General features: G+C 45.2%; 1 protein-coding gene across 9 annotated transcripts in view; it reads left to right on the top strand.

Moving 5' to 3' along the window:
- Positions 1 to 21,245, top strand: part of CEP170B (centrosomal protein 170B) — a 58,585-nt gene that overhangs the window by 25,484 nt on the left and 11,856 nt on the right. For 3 of the 9 annotated variants that reach the window (XM_032981593.2, XM_042799062.1, XM_032981594.2), the window contains exons 7-15: positions 3,672 to 3,773; positions 4,054 to 4,530; positions 6,762 to 6,824; positions 7,685 to 8,448; positions 10,511 to 10,699; positions 10,895 to 11,003; positions 12,451 to 14,223; positions 17,517 to 17,766; positions 19,929 to 20,088. In XM_032981593.2, the coding sequence (XP_032837484.2) occupies positions 3,672 to 3,773; positions 4,054 to 4,530; positions 6,762 to 6,824; positions 7,685 to 8,448; positions 10,511 to 10,699; positions 10,895 to 11,003; positions 12,451 to 14,223; positions 17,517 to 17,766; positions 19,929 to 20,088 (3,887 nt within the window). The remainder of the gene's footprint in view (positions 1 to 3,671; positions 3,774 to 4,053; positions 4,531 to 6,761; positions 6,825 to 7,684; positions 8,449 to 10,510; positions 10,700 to 10,894; positions 11,004 to 12,450; positions 14,224 to 17,516; positions 17,767 to 19,928; positions 20,089 to 21,245) is intronic. The other 6 variants (XM_042799065.1, XM_042799064.1, XM_032981601.2 and 3 more) reach the window with 3 other exon arrangements.

Below are 21,245 nucleotides of genomic sequence, written 5' to 3'. Positions count from 1 at the left end.
CCGAGCGTCTCTGCTTTTGCAAGAGCTTCCATCTTATACTAAAATATAACAGACAGGCAGTGGCTTCAGGGTGGTAAGTGTGTCTCGGGATACAGGCAGACGCGCTGCTCTGGATGCTGCAGGTCCAGGTTGAAGTCAGTACCCAAAATGCACATCCCAGCTGGTGAAGTGCAAAGCCTGCCTGGCACAACTGCACATGTAGCTGCTCCCTGGCCCACTTCTGTTCCAGCCATCTGGTTTAGCTGCCATCGTAGCATGCTTTTTTTATTTTTCCTTCCCCTTTTTATACAATATTGTTGTGTTAGAGCTGGAGTGGGGAGAGGCATCGGGTTGGTTTTGCTGCCAAATCAGGAGGGACAGAAGCATCTGACATGGGCAGGGGAGCAAATTCACGTAGCTCTTCTGACGTAAGGGAAACTTTACCCTGGCTCAGGATCTGGACATTTTCAGCAATAGCTGAGAATGAGGGTCTGTGTCACTTCATAATGTTATTCAAAATTCAAATTAATATGAAAGCTCCATGGAAATATTAATTGCCCTTAAAATATTGAAACTCCCCCCAAATAGTAAGCTAGTGACGACTCGGCTTTCAGTCTGTCCTTTTTGCAGTCTTTAAAATGAAGTTCCAGATTATTGTGGAGGCTGGAAGAGGAGAGGAATAAAAAAACCCCCCCAGAATCAAGCAGCTGTGTTACTCGTGCTGTAGCAGAGCGTTGCTGGTGGGGCGGTGTGAGCTCGGGGTGGTGGGGCAGGAGGCAGCTTCTGCTGCCATGCAGCGAGGGCGGCGGAGCGGCTCCCACCCTGGTGGCCCCAGGTGGGAGGCAGCCTGATGCTCTCTCTGTAGGTGCTCTGTGACATGCCCCCGGGTTTTGGCTTTGTGCAAGCTTTCGTCAGAGAGGGAATCTGGGGAATTTCCAAGCACCTATTAGGGTTCTTCAGGGTAGAGGGGGAAATCCGAGAGGGCAGAGGAGTTGGCTCATTATTCTTTATGAATCCTCTTTTTTTCCTTCAGCTTTCCTTGCAATCCCAAAGTTCCCCATCAACAGAAAAAGTCTGGCCAAGGTTGACGTGCTCCCTTAGCTGCCTTTTCCCTGTAGTAGGAAAGCTTCTGAAGGACAAAGGCAGTAGGTCCTGTGTTCAGTGCACAGGTAGGACACAGACCTTGGGCCTGGAGCAGCTTCTGGGAAGAAGTCTGTCCTGCAGGATGCATGGGAGCTCTCTTAGCTCACTTCTCTCCCTTTGGAAACAAAATTATTGGAACAGGTAACTAGAATCTTCTGGACTAGGGCACCTTTGGGATCCTGTGAGGGGCTGGGATGTGCTAGAGAAATGAAGCTCTAACGAGGCAACTCCTTGCCAGGTACAAGTGGTAACAGCACCCATGCTTAGGAAAGATGCTGCTTGTGCAAGAGTCGAGTGCAAAATGGTCTTTGCAGTAAATCTGTAGGGTAGTATGCTCAGGATTTTTTCCACCAGCAACTTAAAATAAACCACTGATGTGCTTTCATAATTGATTGTATTAATCTGAGACAAGTACCTAAAATCTCAAGTACCTAAAATCTCATGTGATTCTTCAGGGCTGGGCCCTTCACTGTGCCCCACTGACCTTTAGGCATGAGTTACCTCAGACAGAGCTGGCTGTTGTTAATGGATTTGTTCAGCACCCCAAAGTATTGTTCTCCTCCTCCTGGCCCTAACTGCCTCTTGGCCATCAACCCCAAGATCAATACTGCAATTCAGAGGGTGATAGTCCATTGCAGCATGTGCCCAAAAGAAGCGACTGACATTGGTAGAGCAGATCCTGTGTGGTTGGGTGTCTGGTGGGCATGAAGAGAGTGTGGTAGGTTTCTGCTAGGCAGTGCGACAGAAACCTAGCAGGGACCAAACCCTGGGTTTGGGTGCCTCTGTTCATCGAAAAGCTTGAGAATAGTTTTTATTTTTATTTTTATTTTTTTTTCCTTTCTTTCCCTCTCCCTTGAGTGGTTTACCCATCCTCAGTTATGAAACATACTGCTTGACAATTCCAATTTATTCGTGGTGAGAAATGCTTTTTCCTTTGAACTTTCAAAGGCCGCCTACATAATGGGAACACAGTTTATCTTCCACGTACTCCAGGCAGAAAGGAGAGGAATACTTTCAGCCTCTTTTGATCCTCAGTGTGAAGGGAGGCAGCGTGGTTAATTTTGAAACACGAAGATTTCTTGAAAAGGGCCTGTGGGCTGCATCTATAAAGCAGAAGTTTTGCCTGTGGACTGTCAGTGTATGAGCTTATATATCTCTGGAACTATTCTAGAAAAAAAAAAAAAACCATCTGAAGTGGTGTCCATTAGGTCTGTGTAGCTTTAGAAACAGCAGCATAAAATCAGGCTCCTTTTTTTTTTTTTTTTTTTCTTTTTAATTAATTCCTCTTCCTCTCCTGACTTCCCTTATGCTAACAAATACTTTCTGTCATGTCCCTATTAAAGTAGGGAATGCAGAATTGCAGGGCTGTTTGAGGGCTGCTTTCCACAGAGCAGTGTGTGGTTTTAAAACCACAAGCCGAGCAGCAGCTGGCAGTAGAAGCCCGGCTATGGCTCTGTAGCTGGAGCCACTGTATAAGACGTGGCTGGTAAAGTGTGCTCTGATGGCTGTTACGGGTAGAGGTCGAAGCAGCTAACAAAGCTGGAGCTTAACCTCAGCCCCTGACCTATCCTCTGTTTCTATCACCTCTAGACAAAAGAACAAAAGATAGTTTATTTGCTTCTCTTAAACTATTACAAAAACATAATAATAATAACTATACCACAGGAAATTGAGGTGTATTCTTTTTACCTATTGCATAAACAGCAGCAGCCCAAGGCACTGCCAAAATAAAGTCTTGTTTTGTGGGAGACAAAACTAGCAGCAGTGGATCAGCTCCTTTGGGTACCAGTTGTTGCAGCAAAGCTCTGATCCTCCAGTGAGTGCTCACTGAGCAGAGAAAATGATAGAAGCCTGGCTCTTCTAGAGCAAGCTTTTCCATGAGAAAAAACTCTGTCCTGCAATGACTCTGGAGTCCACTTGGTTTACTTTAAGCTTTAGAGAGTAAGAGGTTACTACTTCTTTATGTACACGTACAGAGATGGTTTTACCACTTTCCCTAAATTTGTAACGCTTCAAGCATTTCCTGTTGTGGGATGTGTGTCACTTAGAGTGGGAGTGGTGAATAATTGGAAAAAATTTCTCACAACATCCAAGGACATGGTGGGGCAAGAAAGGGCAGAACTGAAGTCTTCCCAATTAAGATCAGGAAAAAAAGTCTGATTTTCACCTGAATTGCAGGTGAGTTGCAGACAATTTTGTGGTTAGTGTTTTGTAGCCTGTCCTGCCAAAAATCTTCCTCTTCCTGTGAATAATGAGGCTAGAAAGGGAGAACAGCCAGTGTTTGGGAAACACAGCTATGAAAGACAGTGAAGAGAGGTGGAGTCCACATCTTGCAGCAGAATGCAAAAAAAAAAAGAAAGGGGGGAAAAAATGAAGAACCTGAACATATTGATTGTTACGTATAATTTGCTGTTGCTGTAACTGCAATGTAACAGGTACATGAGCTCATCTGACCCTGCTGTTTTTCCCTTTTTAGCATGTGGTTAACTTCTGTGAACCTGGTAAATTGATATTTTCTGTGTCAAAGTATTTGATTATCCTCTTCCTAGAAACCAATACTTATCGCACCCCTCTTTATGGGCAGCCCTCCTGGTGGGGGGAAGATGATGCAAATAACAAGGAAGACAGAAGGCAAGATGAACATTACTCAGGTAATGGAGGTGATTTGTGGTGGGAGAAGATGGGGGGGGGGGGGGGGAGAAATTTCTGCACACTTAATTTTTACTGTGTGAAGCCATCCTGGTTCAAGACTTTAATTGTCGCTTCTTTTGTGCTCATATTTGTACATTCCTACATGTAGACTGCTGCTGTTGAAACCAGAATAAGGGAAAATTAAAATGTTTCCCCTGAAATATTTGAACATTAGAAACAGCAGTTGTGGAATAATTCAATATGGAATTTTTTATTTTTTTTTTTTTTTTTTTTTTGTAGAAAGATCAAAAGAGGTAACCCAGCATGAAGAGGAACTGAATGGTAATATTTCTGCTTATAGAGATGCCCAAGAACAGTCTGTGTTTGCCTTCCGGAGAGAGCCAAGTTACTTTGAGATTCCAACTAAAGAATTTCAGCAGCCATCAAAATCTTCAGAAACACAGGTCCATGAGATCCCAACAAAGGATGTTGATGCTGTAGTAGCCCCTGTTGTACAGAGTCATGCCTCTTTCACCATTGAATTTGATGATGGTACCCCTGGTAAAATAAAGATAAAAGACCATGTAACTAAATTTTCACTCAGACAGAGAAGACCATATAGTAAGGAACCAGCTCATACAGAAGTGATGTCAGCGGAGAGCAAAGTGGCTGACTGGCTTGTCCAGAATGACCCAAGTTTGATGAGACGGCAGTCTCCAGGAGATGATGTGTACAGTACAAAGAGTGACCTCCCGGTTCATGTGAGGACACTTAAAGGTGAGTGAATGACTTGTCATGTGGACATAGTTCTGTTGGCTGTGCAAATGCAGCATAATAAAGGGGGAAAACCCTTCTCCTCTCAAGGAGAACTGGACTTAATTATCATTGCTCCAGATTTGCAAGATGAAGAATATTTCTTTAATGACTGTTAATGGTTTTGAATCTGGCTGGCAAGCTCTTCACCTGGCCCTGAAGTCATGTGTGATGCTGGCCTGTGGACACTCTAATCTGGTTCTTCTACATCTCTAAGGCCAGCTCAGGAGTAACAGTGATTGAAAAAAAGGATTTTGATTTTCAAATGTCTAAAATAATTTTCATGTGGTCAGGCAGGCTGGCCTTACACAAGTATTTCAGTGGATTTTCTTCTATTGGCTTCTCCTATCTGAAGGAATGACTCCTCTTTTTAGTTGTAGTCCAGAAGAGGCTAAGTGAGATCATCATGATGGCTGTAATGACCAGAGCCACTTGGTCGGATGACCAAAGGTCCTGACACAGAGACTGATGATAAGAGTTGAGATATGTATGGTCACCAGTGGTGAGAAGAAAGTAGAAGGTTTCTTCTCTTAAACTAAAGCTCCTGTGAAATCCTGCTCTGTTCAAAAACTTAAGGTTTCGTGGCCCTGTGCCCTGTTAAGTGTGTCACTGTGAGGAGTTCTTTGGGGATTTTCAAAGGTCTGGTGTAGTTTGGAGCCCAGTTCTTAGTGCAGCTGGTGGGTCTCACGTGATTCGCATGTGGCTTTGAATGTATTTTGCAAGATTTGGGCTTGCTTGGCTGTCTCTTTTGGGCCATGCATTGAGCAGCTTGGAGGAGACCACTGATTTCTGCATTCTTACTGCCTTGTAAACTACTGGAAATGCTATAATTTTGAACTGCAGCTTTAACTGATGAAGTCATATTGGAGGTTACCAGATGTACTTGTGCTTGAGATCCTTCTTAAATGAGAGCAATACCTTGTTTTCCCTTATAGGAGTATTTGCTTGGTCCTTGTTGGAAAAAACCTCCTTGTAATATGAAGAGTTTTACCTATTACACCTCCCACTCGCTGTTTTGTGTGCAGTTTTTAGAGAAGCCCCAATGGTCAAAAAGGTCTCACATACCCGGCCCTGAGCTTTGGCATGGCATGGAAATTGAGCTGTTTTGTTGTCACTGCTTGTTTCTAGTTCTTCCTAACAAGGGGCAGCATTGAGGTGCCCTGCCTGATTATTTACAGTCTTATTTTCAGTCTGCTGTGACTGTGTGATGGAAGGTTTGGGGGTTTGGGTATTTTTGTTATCGTCATACTGGATTTTGTATACTTGCTGTAGAACGCTGTCAGGGGTAGAAATGTGCTTCAGTAGTTTTGCTCTTTACTCTTGGAGAAAACTAGAGTTAGGCAGTTGCTGGTCATCACAGGATTTTCCTGAGCAATGCACAGGAATGCTAGACTGACTGTACTTGCCTATTTACAGTCCATAAGGCATGGAAAGAAGCTGAGGTAATTAAATGCATAATTTGCATATCAAGAAGTCAACTCTTCGGACATTTGATTAAAACATACAGTGTTGGTGGCCTGAGGAGTTTATTCACCTCTGTTTTGGCAGAGAACAGGGTGTCATTTATCTGCGATAGCTGTGTAACGTGTTCTTCTGGCAGGGCTAATTTTGAAGATGTCTTGGAGGCTACCACTGCCTGCCTACCAGATTTGGGTCTTCATGATCAGAGACACCCACCGTCAGGGCTCATTAGTAACATTTGTTCACTTTCAGGAACAGTGTCGTGAATGTAAAGCCTGGTACCAAGACTGGAGAGTTCAGGTCTTAGCAGCTTGAGGGGATGTGCATGATGTTCCGTTGGTGCATCCATGGGCACAGTGGGTGTTTTTCCTTTTGTCCTCACCGTTTTGCATTTGTCAGAGTTTGTAGACAAGACCCTTTAATTTAAGAACCTTCCCTTCCAAGGACGAAGCTTATCAGCCCTCAGGGCACAATGCAAAGTTTGCTGGCTTCTTTCATGAGGGTGTTAGGAAACTTCAGAGGACTGACTCCTGGGTTGAATGGATCTTGTATTAAATTCTAATCTTTCACAGCTAACTCAAGGTAATAAATGGTCTTCACCCATGTGTCTGGAGAACTTGTAAAGTAGGTTTGAGCAGTTTTCCTTTCAAACACGTGGTATTTTAGCCAGTATATCTTGCTGCATATTACAGTCTAGAGCGCAGAGACCTCTTTCCCCGTTCTCCCGATGACAGGTTCCTGGTCGTTGACTGAATCGTGTTGTGTGCCTTCACACCCGTTTCCTTCTCCAAAAAAAGGTTTGTTTTTTTGTTTTACTTTTAATTTTTTGTTTACTTTAATTTACTTTCTGAGAGTCCTGAACTAAGGTGCTGAGAGGCAGTCATCACTGATACATAGAAAAGGTTGTAAAGATGGTTGTTGCTAACATAAGTGGAAATAATTATAAACTTACTTTAAGCTTAGTGAACTCTTAAGTAATGATTTAAGCTTTGCTTGGCTGGTGATAGGATGGTGCAACTCATGGGGGTGTCATGGTGTGATTCTGGAATCTTCAGGAAAAGTGAAGAATCCTGCAAATTCACTTTTCTGTTAGCCTCTAGTTTATTTCCCCCTTGTAGAGGGGGGGTAATGTGGGTGCTCAGAGGTGTGTGCGCTCATAATGCACTGATCCGATTTTCATCGTGGGGATTTGGTTTCATGGGATGGAGTGTGCAAAGTTTATTTACTGATCCTGCAAAGGTATTTCTGCTCTGTAACAGAGAGAACCTAGTGAGGTGATCTTGGATTACAGTAATTGGGCAGAATGGCAAAGTAATGCCATCAATTTTATTTAAATGGAAAAAAAGAAACAAAATACTAGGTGTCTAAACCAATCAGTGTTACAAAATCAGAAACCCTTGGGGCTGAAATGATTTCTTGAACTGTTTTTTAATAACCTGATAGCCAACCAGTTGCAAAAAGTGGGGTCAGGAGAGAGCTGCCTCTCTTATTTCCTACAATGGGATGCAGTCCCTGTACTGCAGCAGATGTCTTTGGAGTTTTTTAATCCTGTAGGATTTTTTTCTTTTAACTGAAATGATAAATTTCAACTGGAAGGTATTGACAGGGCCACAGCAACTGGGAATATGAAAGTCAAATCTACATACCTTGTTTCCAGGCAATAGGCACGAGGACGGGACGCAGAGTGACTCTGAAGACCCCGTGGCGCCCAAGGCAGAGAAGGAGACGACAACAGGCAGCGAACGTGCGACAGAGCAAACCAGGCTGCAGCGCCAGATGAGGCGTGATCCCCATGAGATGCTGCACAACAAGCAGGCCTTTGTCATCGAGTTCTTTGAGGACACACCGCGGAAGAAACGGTCACAGTCTTTCACACACAGCGCTCACTCCTCCCAGAGCGACACTGATCCGGGGCTGAAGACCAAGGTTGAAAAGCGCAAGAACGCGTTGCCGGCGGAGAAGCTGGGAAATGCAGCACCACCATCTCACCTTGGGGCCCAGGCAGGCAAACCCGGTAACAGCTCCTCTGGGACCCAAAGAACTAGCTCCTTCAAGAGGGAGAAGACAGAGGATCGGATCAACTCTTCATCCTCCTCTGCTTCCAGAGCATCAGCCAAAACTTACGGGAGTGTTGGAAGGAAGTCAAAGATAGCTCAGGATTTTATGGCTGAGTACTTGCGGGAGACTGCTCAGTCTGGGAAGTCAAATGCTGAGAAACCGGCACCTCTGCCCATGCCAGTAGCTCCACGCGTGGTTATATCGTCAGAACCGGAGTCTGCCTCTGCTCCACCTCCAGAGGTAAAGTCGGCCCAGGGCAGGAGGAATGATGAGGAAGACAGTGTAAGCGAGACAGGCACATACACCATTGAAACGGAGTCACAGGATAAAGAGGTGGAGGAAGCGCGAAAAATGATAGATCAGGTAAATGCTGCCTCTCTGTGCTTGGCCAGTGGGCTGAGGGCTGAAGGCTTGGGCTTCTGCACCTTGTGCTGGAAGGCCTAACTTCATTAGCTGTTGCTGTGAAGGACTGCTCCCTTCTGAATTTGGTGCGGCAGGGGCTTATGGTTAGGAATGGGAAGTCATCCTGGATGACCTGTGTTAAGGATAGGCCCCAACAAACGGTGAAGCTGGTCTTCAAAAATCTCCCAACAGCATTACAAACAAACCACAGAGTGCAAGAAGGCAAGGTAAGCCCACAGCAAAGAGCTGCCTTGCCTCCAAAATGGAATTTGGATGCAAAAGTGCAAGAGTGGACTTGCCATCTGTTTAGGGGAAAGGCAATAGCAGAATAAAGATCAGGCTGATCCTGCTGAGAGCTGTGGCTGGGAGCAGCTCTGCTCTCTAGGGCTGCTTCCCAGCCTCTACCTTGGCATTGCATTGCCTCCTGCCCACTGTTGTGAAGACAGGAGCTGCAGCCAATCACTGCTGCAGCATCCCATGGTAGACCAAAGGAAATGCAGGCCGAGGGCTGGTGCTCTTGATCCTTCACAAGCCTTAGTGGTAGGTGGTTCTATATTTGACTATGCCTGGTTAAGAAGGGAGTGCTTGCTGGCAGGGCAAGTGGCACCTAGTTGAGATAGCAAAGGGAGTGGTCTAGGGCAGAGGCAAGAGGCAATCCTAGATGGATCTATACTTGTTTGGATTTTGCAAAGTGAAGGATAGCCTAAAAACAAAACCCCAGCGATGAGGCAGAGTTTTTGAAAAAACCCACCCAACTGAGCAACTGCAGAGCAACCCAAAGTTTGGCTGATTTTCAAGTTTAGCTTTCATCTCTGGTCTATTACAAAAACAAAGCTGGCAAGTTGCTGTGAAGATTTAGTGAAGTGTAGGCAGGAAGATGGTGAGGTTTAAAGGAAGCCTTAATTGAACTTAGCTTTAAAACTTTGTATACAGTGTTCTGTCAGCCTGGATCTAGCCTTCCCTCTTTATTACATTTGTTCCTTACATCTTGTTTGAAATGTGATTGGAAGCTTTTGGGGCAGGGTATTTAAGCCACAGCAAGGCCCTAGTCCAGACATTAGATAGTTAATTGTTCTGGTGAGAAAATATGAGGAAAAATGTCACAAAAATACAATTATTTCTGGGGTGTAGTCTTGGCAGCCTTGTGACTCGGACAGGCAGGCCTGGCCAAGTTCTGCTCCTGGATGCCATAGACTTGGTGCGGTGCAGACCTGCCACTTGGGAAACAACTAATAACTGGACCTCAGTGTTTCTGTCCAGGAAGAAACATGATATGAATTCTGGACTGGCTGAGGTTTTGAGGTGACTCTCCTTTTTGTTCCCCCACCATTGCACTCACACACTTTTTTTTTTTAGTAGAAGTGAGAGTGGAGAACTTCATGGCTATATCTTCCCAGCCTAGGCACATTCTATGGTGGCATCTTCCTCTAAACTACTTCTACTCAGGGAAGAGAAACAAGCCCTCCTGAGGCCTGGATCTTGGTTACCCCCCTAGAAAGGCCTGTTTATCTCCAACAGGAATCTGGCCAACTAGCTCAAACACCCATCTCAGAGGTGTATCCTTTCCTAGGTCCTCAAGTGGCAATGCAAGGCTGCTTTGCTCAGCCTACTGTTAGCTGCAGTCTATGAAAGACCGTGGAGATGGAGCTTTCCCATTTTTTTTTCTAATTCTCCGTGTATGAGCTGGTAAATAGCTTTCCTGACACTCATCCTAAATTTCTCAGGGCTGAGAAGGGACTCCTTTTCAGTGAAAGTTACTACTGTTAAAGGCAACACCCCAAAATAATGAAGGAGAGAGGAAAGGTGGGCGTGAGTGGGATTCTATGAATAAGTATATTTAAAGCTGGTGCTGCAGAGTACAGAAGAAAATTATTTACATAGTTTGTATAGAACTGTTGACAAGTGTTTTTGGCCCTTTGGGATCATAGTCTGTGTGTGACTAATGCTTTGTGGATTTGGATTTTGGGCTAATGTTTTTCTATTTTCCTGTTTTTTAATCTTTTCCATGCAAACACCTTTTCAGGTTTTTGGTGTTCTTGAGTCGCCGGAATTTTCCAGAATCTCTTCAGCCTTTAGACCGATAATTAAAGGTGAAAAAGATGACTCCGGTTCTCATCAGCATCTAATCAGTGAGAATGGCACTAGCCAGAAGTCACCCTTGCTCCAGGCATTTGCCTCAAAAGCTGTGAGTGGGTCTCAGGCTGATGTGCAGGTACGGGCAGTCCAGGTGGATTCGCTGGGATGGTGGAGGAGTAGATGGGTTTTCTGTCTGGAGAGAAATGTGAAGCGTAGATTGATTTCCATTTTGAGGAGTCTGAGTGATGTGTGTATGAGAGGAGAGGTTTCTGTGGCTTGGAATTGGTTTACAAACCCTCTTTCTGACACCACCTTCCCCACCTTGTTGTAGATGTCTGCAGCATCTCAAGGGAGTCAGAAGTGGGTGTCTAGGTGGGCAAGCCTTGCGGACAGTTACTCTGACTCTGGATCTGTCTCTGGGCAGGGTGATGGAAGTGCAGGTAAGTCTCATCCTGACATTACTGTTTGAAGGTGGCTGAATCTAAGCCAGGATGATATGAAGAGTGGAAATTAAAGGCTTCCATGCGTCTCGCTGTGGCTTAGTTTCTGTTTTAGCTAATGTATGTGAGGATGGGAAGGACAGAGTGAATTGTTCCCAGTGTAGTAAAGATGGAGAGCACCTCTGGTTTGCATTTTAGAATCATCCAAGAAGTTCTTAAATGTTTGATGTAACTAAAGGGCACCTGGGGATGAGAAAGATTGTAAGGGCCTTGGGTGTTAACTGGCCCCGAGTGGTGATGCTTTAGACTGTCTTATATGATGCTAGATGAAAGCCCTTTGCAAGTTGCCGTAGACTTAGTTGCTGACTTGTGCTTTTTTTGTGTGCTTCTCCTGTGGCTGACCGTGCTGAGAATTTTAGGCTGTTCTGGGGTTTGCTGTTGGGTGGCAGGTTTGAAGTGTGGACATCACCGTAGGAAACTGGATGTGGCAGGGAGAAGGGGAGTGGGAGGAGATCAGGCTCCTGTTGTAACAGCTTACAGACCCTGTGGTCCTGTCGGTACGTGAGAAATGGAGAAGAGTGCTTTGTTGGCTTTAGTAAACATTTCAGATTTTTTTTGTTGGAAATATTTGTCGTTAACTTCTTGCCATCAACAGCTAAAGATAGACTCGGTGAAGATTAGAAGAAACCTTTGTTTCAGAGGTCACTGCCACTGTTTTCACTGTGCGAGAACCTGACTTCTGGATTGTTTGAAATATTACCATAGTCAAATAACCAGTTATCCTGGTGTTTAAAGGCAGTATCAGATATGAAGGCCTGGCCAGCAGCATGGGAGAAATAAGAGCGCTCTTGTTATGAAGTGTGACCATACTGTTAAGCCTACCCATACTGGGGGCAGTGAGTTCTAATTCAGAGCCCCTTGACTGTTACAGGATCTTTCTCCTGAGACTTTGCTGCGGGATATGATCGTATGAGAACTTGTACTGTGAAAAACACCATCCATTTAGTCAAATGGGCTATGTTGTGTAGAATGGCTCTTAAAACACTGCATCACTGCAGTGGTTTGTCTGGTGGCTTTTCATCTCATTCCTGTGGCCTGACTTATGGTAGATGCCAGCAATGCCATTAGCCTGTAAAGTATGTGCTTGTACTGCGAGGTATATTACGGAAGAATGAATGTGAAATCCTACCTTGAGAGAGGGAAACTGTTAAGCACTGTGATCCAGCAAAGGAATTAAGAATAGTGTCAGTATTGATAAACCTGATGGAGCAAGCATGAACCAGGCCCTGTTGAAGTTCATATTACATAAAAGCTTAGTTCTAAGCATGTGTCTTATGAGTGTTTATGTGGACCTGTGCTTTGCAGGACCAAGCTCTTCCTAAATAAATAAATAAATAAGTGGTATAGTTCTACAACATTTGATTCTTGTCCACTTAACTCTCTTCAGAAAGTGGTGTAGCCCCAAAACCAGGGGAACCAGAAAATGCTGTGCCCTTGAGAACAAGGCGCCTTCTTCCTCAACTCCCACCAAGCGATAAATCAGACAGCCCCACACCCACGGTCCTGGTTTGCCAGGAGTCATATTCTGAGGTTACCAAGAGAACCATCGTGAAGGACCACTGCATGGAAGCCTATGGTGATCCCAGCAGCCACCTCTTCATCCAAGAAGATTTGGATCCAGATAGCCTCAGCGATGCCAGCAGATCCGATGATGGCTTCAGCACGGAACAAGGCAAGAAATATAAAGAGAACAATAAAATGCTAGAGCAGATGGGGGAAGACACACGATCAGAGAGCCGGCAGCCAGGAGCCTCCCGGGTCTCAAACGTGAGAGCTGTAAGTGAGCCAGTTCCTACTTCGTTCTACATTGGTGATGACAGCAGCGATGCGGGGGTTCCCTCCAAGCTCTCTCTGAGCGTGTCTCATGCTCGAGCAGACAAAGATGGCAAGGATCAAGAGTTCTCCTTCAAGTCTGCTGGCACACCAGTTCCTGGAAAACCACCGGTCAAAGATGTTAGCGCTTACATAAATGCATCTGGAAAAGTGGTTATTTCCCTTCATCAGAGTCTTCCTCAAGATCAAGAAAACATGGCAGGAAAGGAAACGTCATCTTTTGTTAGGCAGGAAAGTTTTACCAAAGATAAATCAAGCAGTGGCGTTCCTCAGAATAAACTCCCACATATTTCAAGTCACCCTCTGCTTAAAGATTTAGAGGCTGTTCGGTCAACTCGTATGGACTTTGGTCAGGAGACTCATCTTCTCCTTAAGGACACTGAAACTGCCTTGGCAGCACTGGAAGCCAAATTACTTGGTCAAAGCCAACAGTTGGAGCCCTTGGAAACTGCTGGTCAGCTGGAGGACTCCTTGTCAGGGGACTCAGATGTGGACACTGCCAGCACGGTCAGCTTGGTAAGCGGCAAAAACGTCCCAACAAGCGCCCCGAAACGCAAAGCGGTCGCGAGCTTGCAGAAGGAGAAATCTTCCTCCACGCCGTCCATCCAGGACCAGGGCGGGCAGCCCAGCGCTCGGGACAGGCTGACGGAGAAGCGGAAGACGCAAGCACCAGAGGCAGCAAACCGCGCGGAGGCTGCCAAACGCTTCCAGATGAAGCGGAGCGCTGGGACTCGAGGGTCGCTGGACTTCACGGATGACGAGAGAAGCTCGAGCTTGCCCTACTTGCCAGTCCCCGATGCGGTCGTGTCTGACCACGAGCACTCAGTCACCCGGCCGGTCCCCAGAAGGAAACCTTTTACTCAGGCCACCAAGGAGGACCACAGCAAAACGACATCGAATGTGCAGAAAATTCAGCAAGTTCTCACCCGCTCCAACAGTTTATCCACCCCACGGCCCACAAGGGCCTCAAAGCTACGTCGTGCCCGGCTGGGAGATGCTTCAGACAACGAATGTGTTGATACGGAGAAAACACCTGCCAACCCTGAAGCCACCGCTCCGGGCCCGAAGCAGTCTGCGGAGACAAAGAAGCTCTCCCGGCTGGACATCCTGGCCATGCCAAGGAAACGGGCGGGTTCGTTCACGGTGCCCAGCGACTCTGAGACGGCGCAGTCGAGGACGGGGTTTTCAGGCCGGAGTGTGGAGTCCTATCGGAAGGCGGGTGTTGCAGAGGTCAGAGCTGCGGCGAGAAAAACAGCAGCCGCTGCCTCCGTGAAGCAGCCTTTCAGCAGGACCCGTTCAAGCAGTGTCAAGTATTCCTCCTCATCCAGTAAGTGCTCGTGCTTTGTGCTTCTCCTGTATTCCCCTCTGTCTGATTTAGAAGCTGCACATGGTTGCCAACGGTTGGTATCTTAGTAATACGAGTGCTGCATCGGTAAGTACAAAAGTTTGCATTAATGGGTGGTTACGGAGGTTGAGATTTCCTGTGGGTTGGGAGACAGCAGAGCATCTCGTACCCAGTGAGATATTATCGTGGTGTTGTCTGTTGAGGATGTTGCAAATAGCTATTTTTCTTTTTCACTTTTTTTTTTTTTTTTTCTCCCCAGTGGCTTTGTTTTTTGAACAACCAGTTGCCATTTGACAGGAGCATATCAGTCATTTTTCTGTAAAAAAGGTAGAATATAATGCCTTTCCAGTGCTATAAAGAATTCTGTTCTGTTTACCTTTGACTTCTGAGATTCAAAGTTTGCTCCCAGAGAGTTTATAACGGTGTTGATGACAGCTCATGTTCAAGGAGGCAGGTTTGAAGGCATCTGAAACAGGAGAACAAGAAATAAATGACCATGTGTTATGAAGGCTGTTCCCTTGTTCTCCCTGTAAAAGCAAATGTGGAGCTGGACACTGCATGTTGATTGTCCCAAGAGATTCCCACTACTGTGTGTTTTCATTCACTTTTGCCATAGGTAAGGCAGGTTCACAGTTGTGTTTCCCATGGGGCAGAGATTTGAGGGCTATCTTGCCCTGTAGCTGTGTACTCATCAGACCCCTGCAATAGCAACATTTGTCTTACTGAAATCAGTCTTTAATTAAGTGGGGACAATGGAGGTGACAACTCTAAGATTGTAATTGGTAATCAGAGATTATCCCTGACACCTTTGGTCTAAATCCTGGTCTGCCTGTAGTCCTTGACCGACCATGGATGTGGCAAAGCAGACCTGTCTGCTTAGGTTTTGGGGATTGACGGGGGAGGCCAAAGGGGCAGGAAGAATCCCTTTGGATGGGTTTCTCAGGCCTGTTGAGAGGGACACTATTTTCAGCAGATCTGTTAGGGGGTCTTAGAGTTCTGGATGTCTCCTTTTTGTGTATTTTCTTACAGTTGAAATAATTATCTTTCTTGCAGTATTCATTTTTATTGCACGCTAAAAAAGTTATTTGCTGCTTGTTTTGATTTGGATTGTTTTAGTGCATCCAGCTTCTCTTTTAATGTAATGGTTTTTTTTTCTTACACATTTGCATATGCGTGTAAATCAGAATGTGAATAAGCTAAAAGAATATGTACGAGTCTCTTCTCTTGCCTTTTTCGAGATGATGCTATTATTGACTTCTTGTTAAACAATAACAAATTAAAAATAAACAAATTTTCATAATTTCATTTATTAAAATAATGTGGTCGGAGTTTTCTGAACAGGAGGCTTTCTGCACTCCCTCTGCCTTTGGACCTCAGACTTCAAATCATTTGGAGAAAAATGATAAGCATTGGCCAGTTCTTGGTTTAAATGAATTGGTTTTTGATTTCCAGAGCTCTGTAGCAGCTTGCTAACACCCTTCCATGTGCATAGTCGCAGCAGTTGATGCTAATCCTTTCTCCAAATTAGTTGCTCTTAAAATACTAACCTCCTAATTCCTTGATAGGATTGTGGACCTTGCACAAGCTCTAGGTATACTAGTGTACTTCACGCTTCATTGTGCTGTACCAAGTGTGTGATGCATGTTCCTATACTAATGCTGTTATATAGTGAATCAACACCTAGCGCCCCGTTCCTGGAACAAAAGTGAGACGTCGATAAGCTAAACTATTGCACTGTGCCATCAAGACATTTTTTAGCATGATACAATAACCCTTGAAAGCATTGAGTGTCAAACCTTGGGAATAGCAAAGCAGATGTGACTGATTTTATTCAAGGATTTCTTAAAGCCTGTAGCTAACCACAATAGTTTCAACTTCTCCCAGTGCGAGAAAGTTAATCTCGCTAACAGAGGAACAGAATGAACTATCTGGTCATGAGACAAGAAATGCCAGTAAATTGTTGGGCCACTCAGAGTAACTTTACATGAAATACACAGGTAACATCAGAGTAACCAAGTTATCCATTCTGAAAGCTAAGGGCCTGTCTCCCCTGCTCCTCTGTGTACACAATTTATTTACTCAGTGTAATTTGAATGGTACTGAGGGAGTTGATTCTTATTTTCCTTGGCGTAGAGGGATGGAAAACCAGGATCTTCATTATAAAATTGCTGCTCAGTGACAGGGTGGCCTCTTCATTCTAAATCTGTGTTTAAAAAAAAAAAACAAAAAACATATCTTTACTGGTGGAATATGATCAATTTTTTTTTTTTTCTGTGCATATATATTTTTTAATCCTAAAACAAGGCATTTATTTAGCTATAGCTGAGATAGCAATGTCTAGGAATGCTTTTTTCACTATACAGTAATTATCTATAGTTTCTACCTGCAACTTATATGCCAAATTTGTTATTTTTGTTTGTATGATCTATGATGCTGGTTTAATTCGTTTGCAATGTTTCAGTGTTATGGTAATCCTGGTAACACAGTGAAGCTTAGAGGTGTTGTAATTTTAAATAACTTGGCTGGTTCTGTGTTCGGTGGGTCTTCATTCTCCAGGGAAGGACAGAAGGGAGTGAAGTGGTATCCATGGGGAGTGTAGTGAGGCAGTGAACGCCGGGAGCCCAGTTGTCAAATAAGGACATCTCAGTGCTTCCCATGCAAGGAGGACCTGAGCATCTGCAGAGCAGGTTGGGACAAGTGGGCAGCTTCCACTTGGCTCCAGGGTTGGAGCTGGTCCTGACTGTGTGAACACTCTTTTTTATAGAGGGTCATTGATGGTGAATTGCGAGGCAGAGGTGAACGTGGTGGTGTGGACTCTTGCAAGTAACCCCAAGCACCATAGTCTGTTCTTCACTCAAAACCCCCCTCCTTTTATTTGTACTTGCAGCTAATTGGAAAGGTGTCTGCAGGCTTGAAAGTTGGGCTCTTTTTAGCAAAGGACTTCTGTGGGACTATGAGGAGTCTGAAATGTGTGCTACTTATACAGAGCTTCTGTGCATGGAAATCCGAGTCTGTGGTAATAATTTACTACGTTGGAGTTGTTAACACAGTCATTTTGCCTTTCCACTGGAATTTCCCACTCCAAATTTGTATAGTGAATGGGAGCCATAGAAGTGCTCAACTTTGAAATAAGCTCTGAGAATGTGCTGTTTAACTTAAAATCTGCACAGAAACTCTCCTCTCCTTGTGCTCTTGGGCTAGTTTTGTGTTACCTTTTTGCCCTTTTGTATTCTTTACTACTTTCCTTGGTCTGAAACCAATTCATTTTTTATAAGCATCAAGGCGGAGACCACAGGGTTCAGATTACACTTCTACTTCGGAGGAGGAATATGGCTCAAATCACAGCTCCCCTAAACACAAACGCTCCCATACTTCAACAGCCACACAAACACCGAGGCTACGTGGCTCCGGGCTGAGCAAGCAGAAGCACAACGGCAGAGAAACAGATGATGATGAAGATTTTGATGACCACCCTGACCCCTACAACTTCATGGCGCAAACAGCAGAGATAGCAGAAATAGCCAGGTGAGGTGGGGCTTTATGCATTGATCCACAAGTTAAAAATGGGTTGAGTTTTCCTTGGTGTTAAAATCAAACCCAGATACGGAGGTAGAAGGAGAGGCATTGTCTCCTGTTGTCTGTGTGCCTCCCATCTTCTTCATATCTGAATATCAACTTGTTCAGATTTGTTTTTTTGTGAAGCTTTACAGCCTGTGCTAGGATGTGCTGGTTGTACCCTCTCTCTAAAATGCCAAGGTGCAGGGCATTGTATCTTGGTTTGCTTCTTGTTCAAGCTGTGGACAGGTCTCCTCTTGTAGCTGTCAAAATATGTTACTGTCTATACCTGCTTATCTCTGCTTTCTTGTGGAAGTCACCAGGTGTGCATGGAGCAATTGGTGTGAACTGTTCCAATTCTCTGCAGAGGAAGTCAAATGGATTAGCAAGGACTGAATATGTAAACTGTTGAAGCTGCTTTGCCTGAAGCTGGCGAAGGAGCAGTAAACAGTTGCTGTGGGGCAGAAACCTCTTTGCTTGGTGCAATTGAATCCAGATCTGTCTAGCCCCTGTGTGTAAATAAATCATTGCTTAGCTTGGTGCCCCTGGATACGAGACCTGTTGTATACTGGTGGTCTGATGGTTGCCTGGAGGACCTCGGCCCTAAAGCAAATAGATTCTTCTTTTAAACGATGGCATTTGAGGTTTGACATCTCTAATATGCAACTGTGTTATGCCAACTTTCCAGAAATACTCGTCTTCCATTGTGCTGGCCATACTTGAAATACTTTTGACTGAGGAAGCTGTCTTCTGTCTGCTTTTGGTCGGCGTTTCCACGTCACCCCTATCGCTTACCACGCTGATCTCGAAAGGGCTTTTCTTGCACGAACATCGCTGTCAGGCTGCTAGAAAGTGTGTCAGCCTTCAACCCAGGCTGCGTTACCTGTGCCGCACGCGGTGTGCGTGTGGGAGGCGCTGGCGTCCCTCCCTTCCGAGCACGGGAGAGCGCTTCGGGTTGCAGCAGCTATAAATAAATGGTTGCGTCAGACTCGTCTGGCACTGCACATTGCTGGGCTCGTCACAGAGTCTGCTTCATAATTGCAGTTCTGATTTCCGTTGCTGCTCCCAAATTAACTGGGAGGGCTTTAGAGGAGTCAGAGAGAGTTAAAAGGGAAAATGCCACTTGTTTACAGTAAGTGAATCACATAATGGATATGTTCAGTGACAGCTCTATCCAAACCAGCGCGGATAGGGGGCACCTTAGGCAGGCAGATCAAACTACTTTTTACTAGTTCAATTATGCATTTTCTTTCCGAGGAAATGTTTTGATGAACTGACAGTTTTATTACATTGCTTGGTTTTTCGAATTAAAGAAGAAAGCGTCTTTCAGATGAAGCTAGCTAGCTGGAAGATTAATTTTTTTTCTTAGAAGCTTTTCTTTAAAATTACCACAACAGCTACTTTTGGTCTGAAGGTTTGGGTTTTTTTTTAAAGCTCAGCTAGTAACAATTCAGAGACTTAGGGACTGGTTTTGAGATCTAGAGCAGAGTGCTGCAGCCACTGACCGTTAGCTGGATATCTGTCAAGGGGTTTGAAGTTTCAAGGTTTGGTTTCTGAAAACCAGATCCCGCTAAAGTATGCTGCGCTAACCCTGGTAATCCCTCAGCCCTTCTGGAGAATGTGGAGGCATACTTTGATTTGCAGTCTGTAAATCACAAAGAAGAAGGAAGGAGAGTTTGAAATTTTATTATTTCAATAATAAAGAAGAAAGCTTTTCCTCATATGGGATTTTTAAGGGAAATGAAAGAAGTCTCAAGAAGAAAAAGTGGCTGTGTTGTTAAATAAAAAAAGGAAGTAGAGTGGATGGGTGGGGGAGCATTAATGTGATGCTTCTTTACGGATTTTCTCCAATACTTTCTGGTACCATGTAGTCACTAGAATTTGATTTTTATCAAATGTCTACTTTGAAGTTGGGTTCAGGAGGGGAGTGGATTTATTTTGTTCTTCTTGTTTGCAGCCAGAGTATTCCTCAGCACCCTGACAAGGCACCCCCCAAAAAACCTGTTTTCCCTAGCCTCTGCAGGGGTTATAATTCATACAAACTTTTGGTGGCTGCTCCTTTTATATTTTATGAGTATGAACCTTGTTGTATCATGTGTCCTAATGGCTCTGCTGCGTGCCCTGTGCTTCAGACTCAGCCAGACCCTGGTGAAGGATGTGGCCATCCTTGCTCGAGAGATTCACGATGTTGCTGGAGATGGGGACTCACAGAGTTCGTCGGGGACGGGACAGAGCGCCTCCCTCAGCTCTGTGCCCAACACTCCTGCTTCCACCATATCAGCGAGAGAAGAGGTAAGATCCAGAATGACAGAAATCTCTGCCTCTGAATGCGATCAAGTACGTGGGTACAGTTACGGTAGGAGACCAGGGCAGCATCCCCAGTTGTTGCAACATTAAAAAACCCTCACCTCCTGCCCCCCCTAAAAAAACACCAGCAGAAAGAATGACTGCGGTCTGTTTAGGGTGCTCTTTATATAGCCCTGCCCTGTGCCACAGCCAGCCTTGAAAGAGGTGGGAGTAGGCTGAATAGAAGAGCTGTATTGGATCTGGGCACGTTTGGCCCCAGTAAAAGGGAACACCCTTACTGTGCCTCCAGGAAGCAGGAGGCCCCTAGTGTCAAAAATGTTAGATTCCTCATACTATTTCCTTGAGGATCTCATGGCCTTTAGTCAGACTTTGGTCGCTGAAATTTGCACCTGAGGAACAGGATGGGGTTGGGGGTGTGCTGTGCTGCCATACCAGGGAGCCTGACCCTCCCTTTTGGTTCAGACAAGGCACTGACTGCCTGCTCTGGCTGCAGGCTCTGCATCTGCTCTGTGTTTTGTACCTCTGCTGTGTCCTTTCTGCCGGGCCATTGAAATAATGTGCAGGTGTCTGTTGAATCTCTTCCCTCCACCTGTGTATTGATGGGCAAGGGCAGGGACTCAGTTCTCCAGCCAGTGGGGTGGGCAATGAGGAAGGCAGTTAGCTCGAGAAGTGCTGTCCTCCAGCTCTTCACTGAAGCTGTGGCTTGCTCACGAACTGTGTAACCCAGTTTGCCTGCACTGGAGTGGGGAGGAGAGAGGTGATTTCTTAATTTGGCTCACCAGTGCTGCAGCACAGGGATTCAGCTCAGCTCAAACTTGGCTGCAAGGTCACCAGGAGGCTCCAGCTGCTTAAAGCAACATTGCCGTTGCTGCTGTTTAAATTCATATTCCCTCCTGTCTACCACTGGCCTGGGCTTAAAAAAACCACACAGCTCTCTATCTGCTGCTCAGATGGGCCTCTTGGCCTCCTGTTGTCTTTGTCTATTGCAAGAATTGCAGCCCTGTCCTAAGCAAGGTTTGAAGCCAAGGACCAAACTTGTTGCCCTGTCAGCAGAGTACTTGGAGGCCCTGTCACCCTTCTGTGTTCATCACAGCAGCGAAGGTGCAAAGCAGAAATTTAGGGAGATACCCAGAAAATCAGGC

This window comes from Tyto alba, unplaced genomic scaffold (genome assembly GCF_018691265.1).
Source record: "Tyto alba isolate M040663 unplaced genomic scaffold, T.alba_DEE_v4.0 Super-Scaffold_29, whole genome shotgun sequence".
NCBI lineage: Eukaryota > Metazoa > Chordata > Aves > Strigiformes > Tytonidae > Tyto > Tyto alba.
The sequence above is the reverse complement of the archived record's forward strand: the minus strand, read 5'-3'. Positions and strand labels throughout refer to the sequence as shown.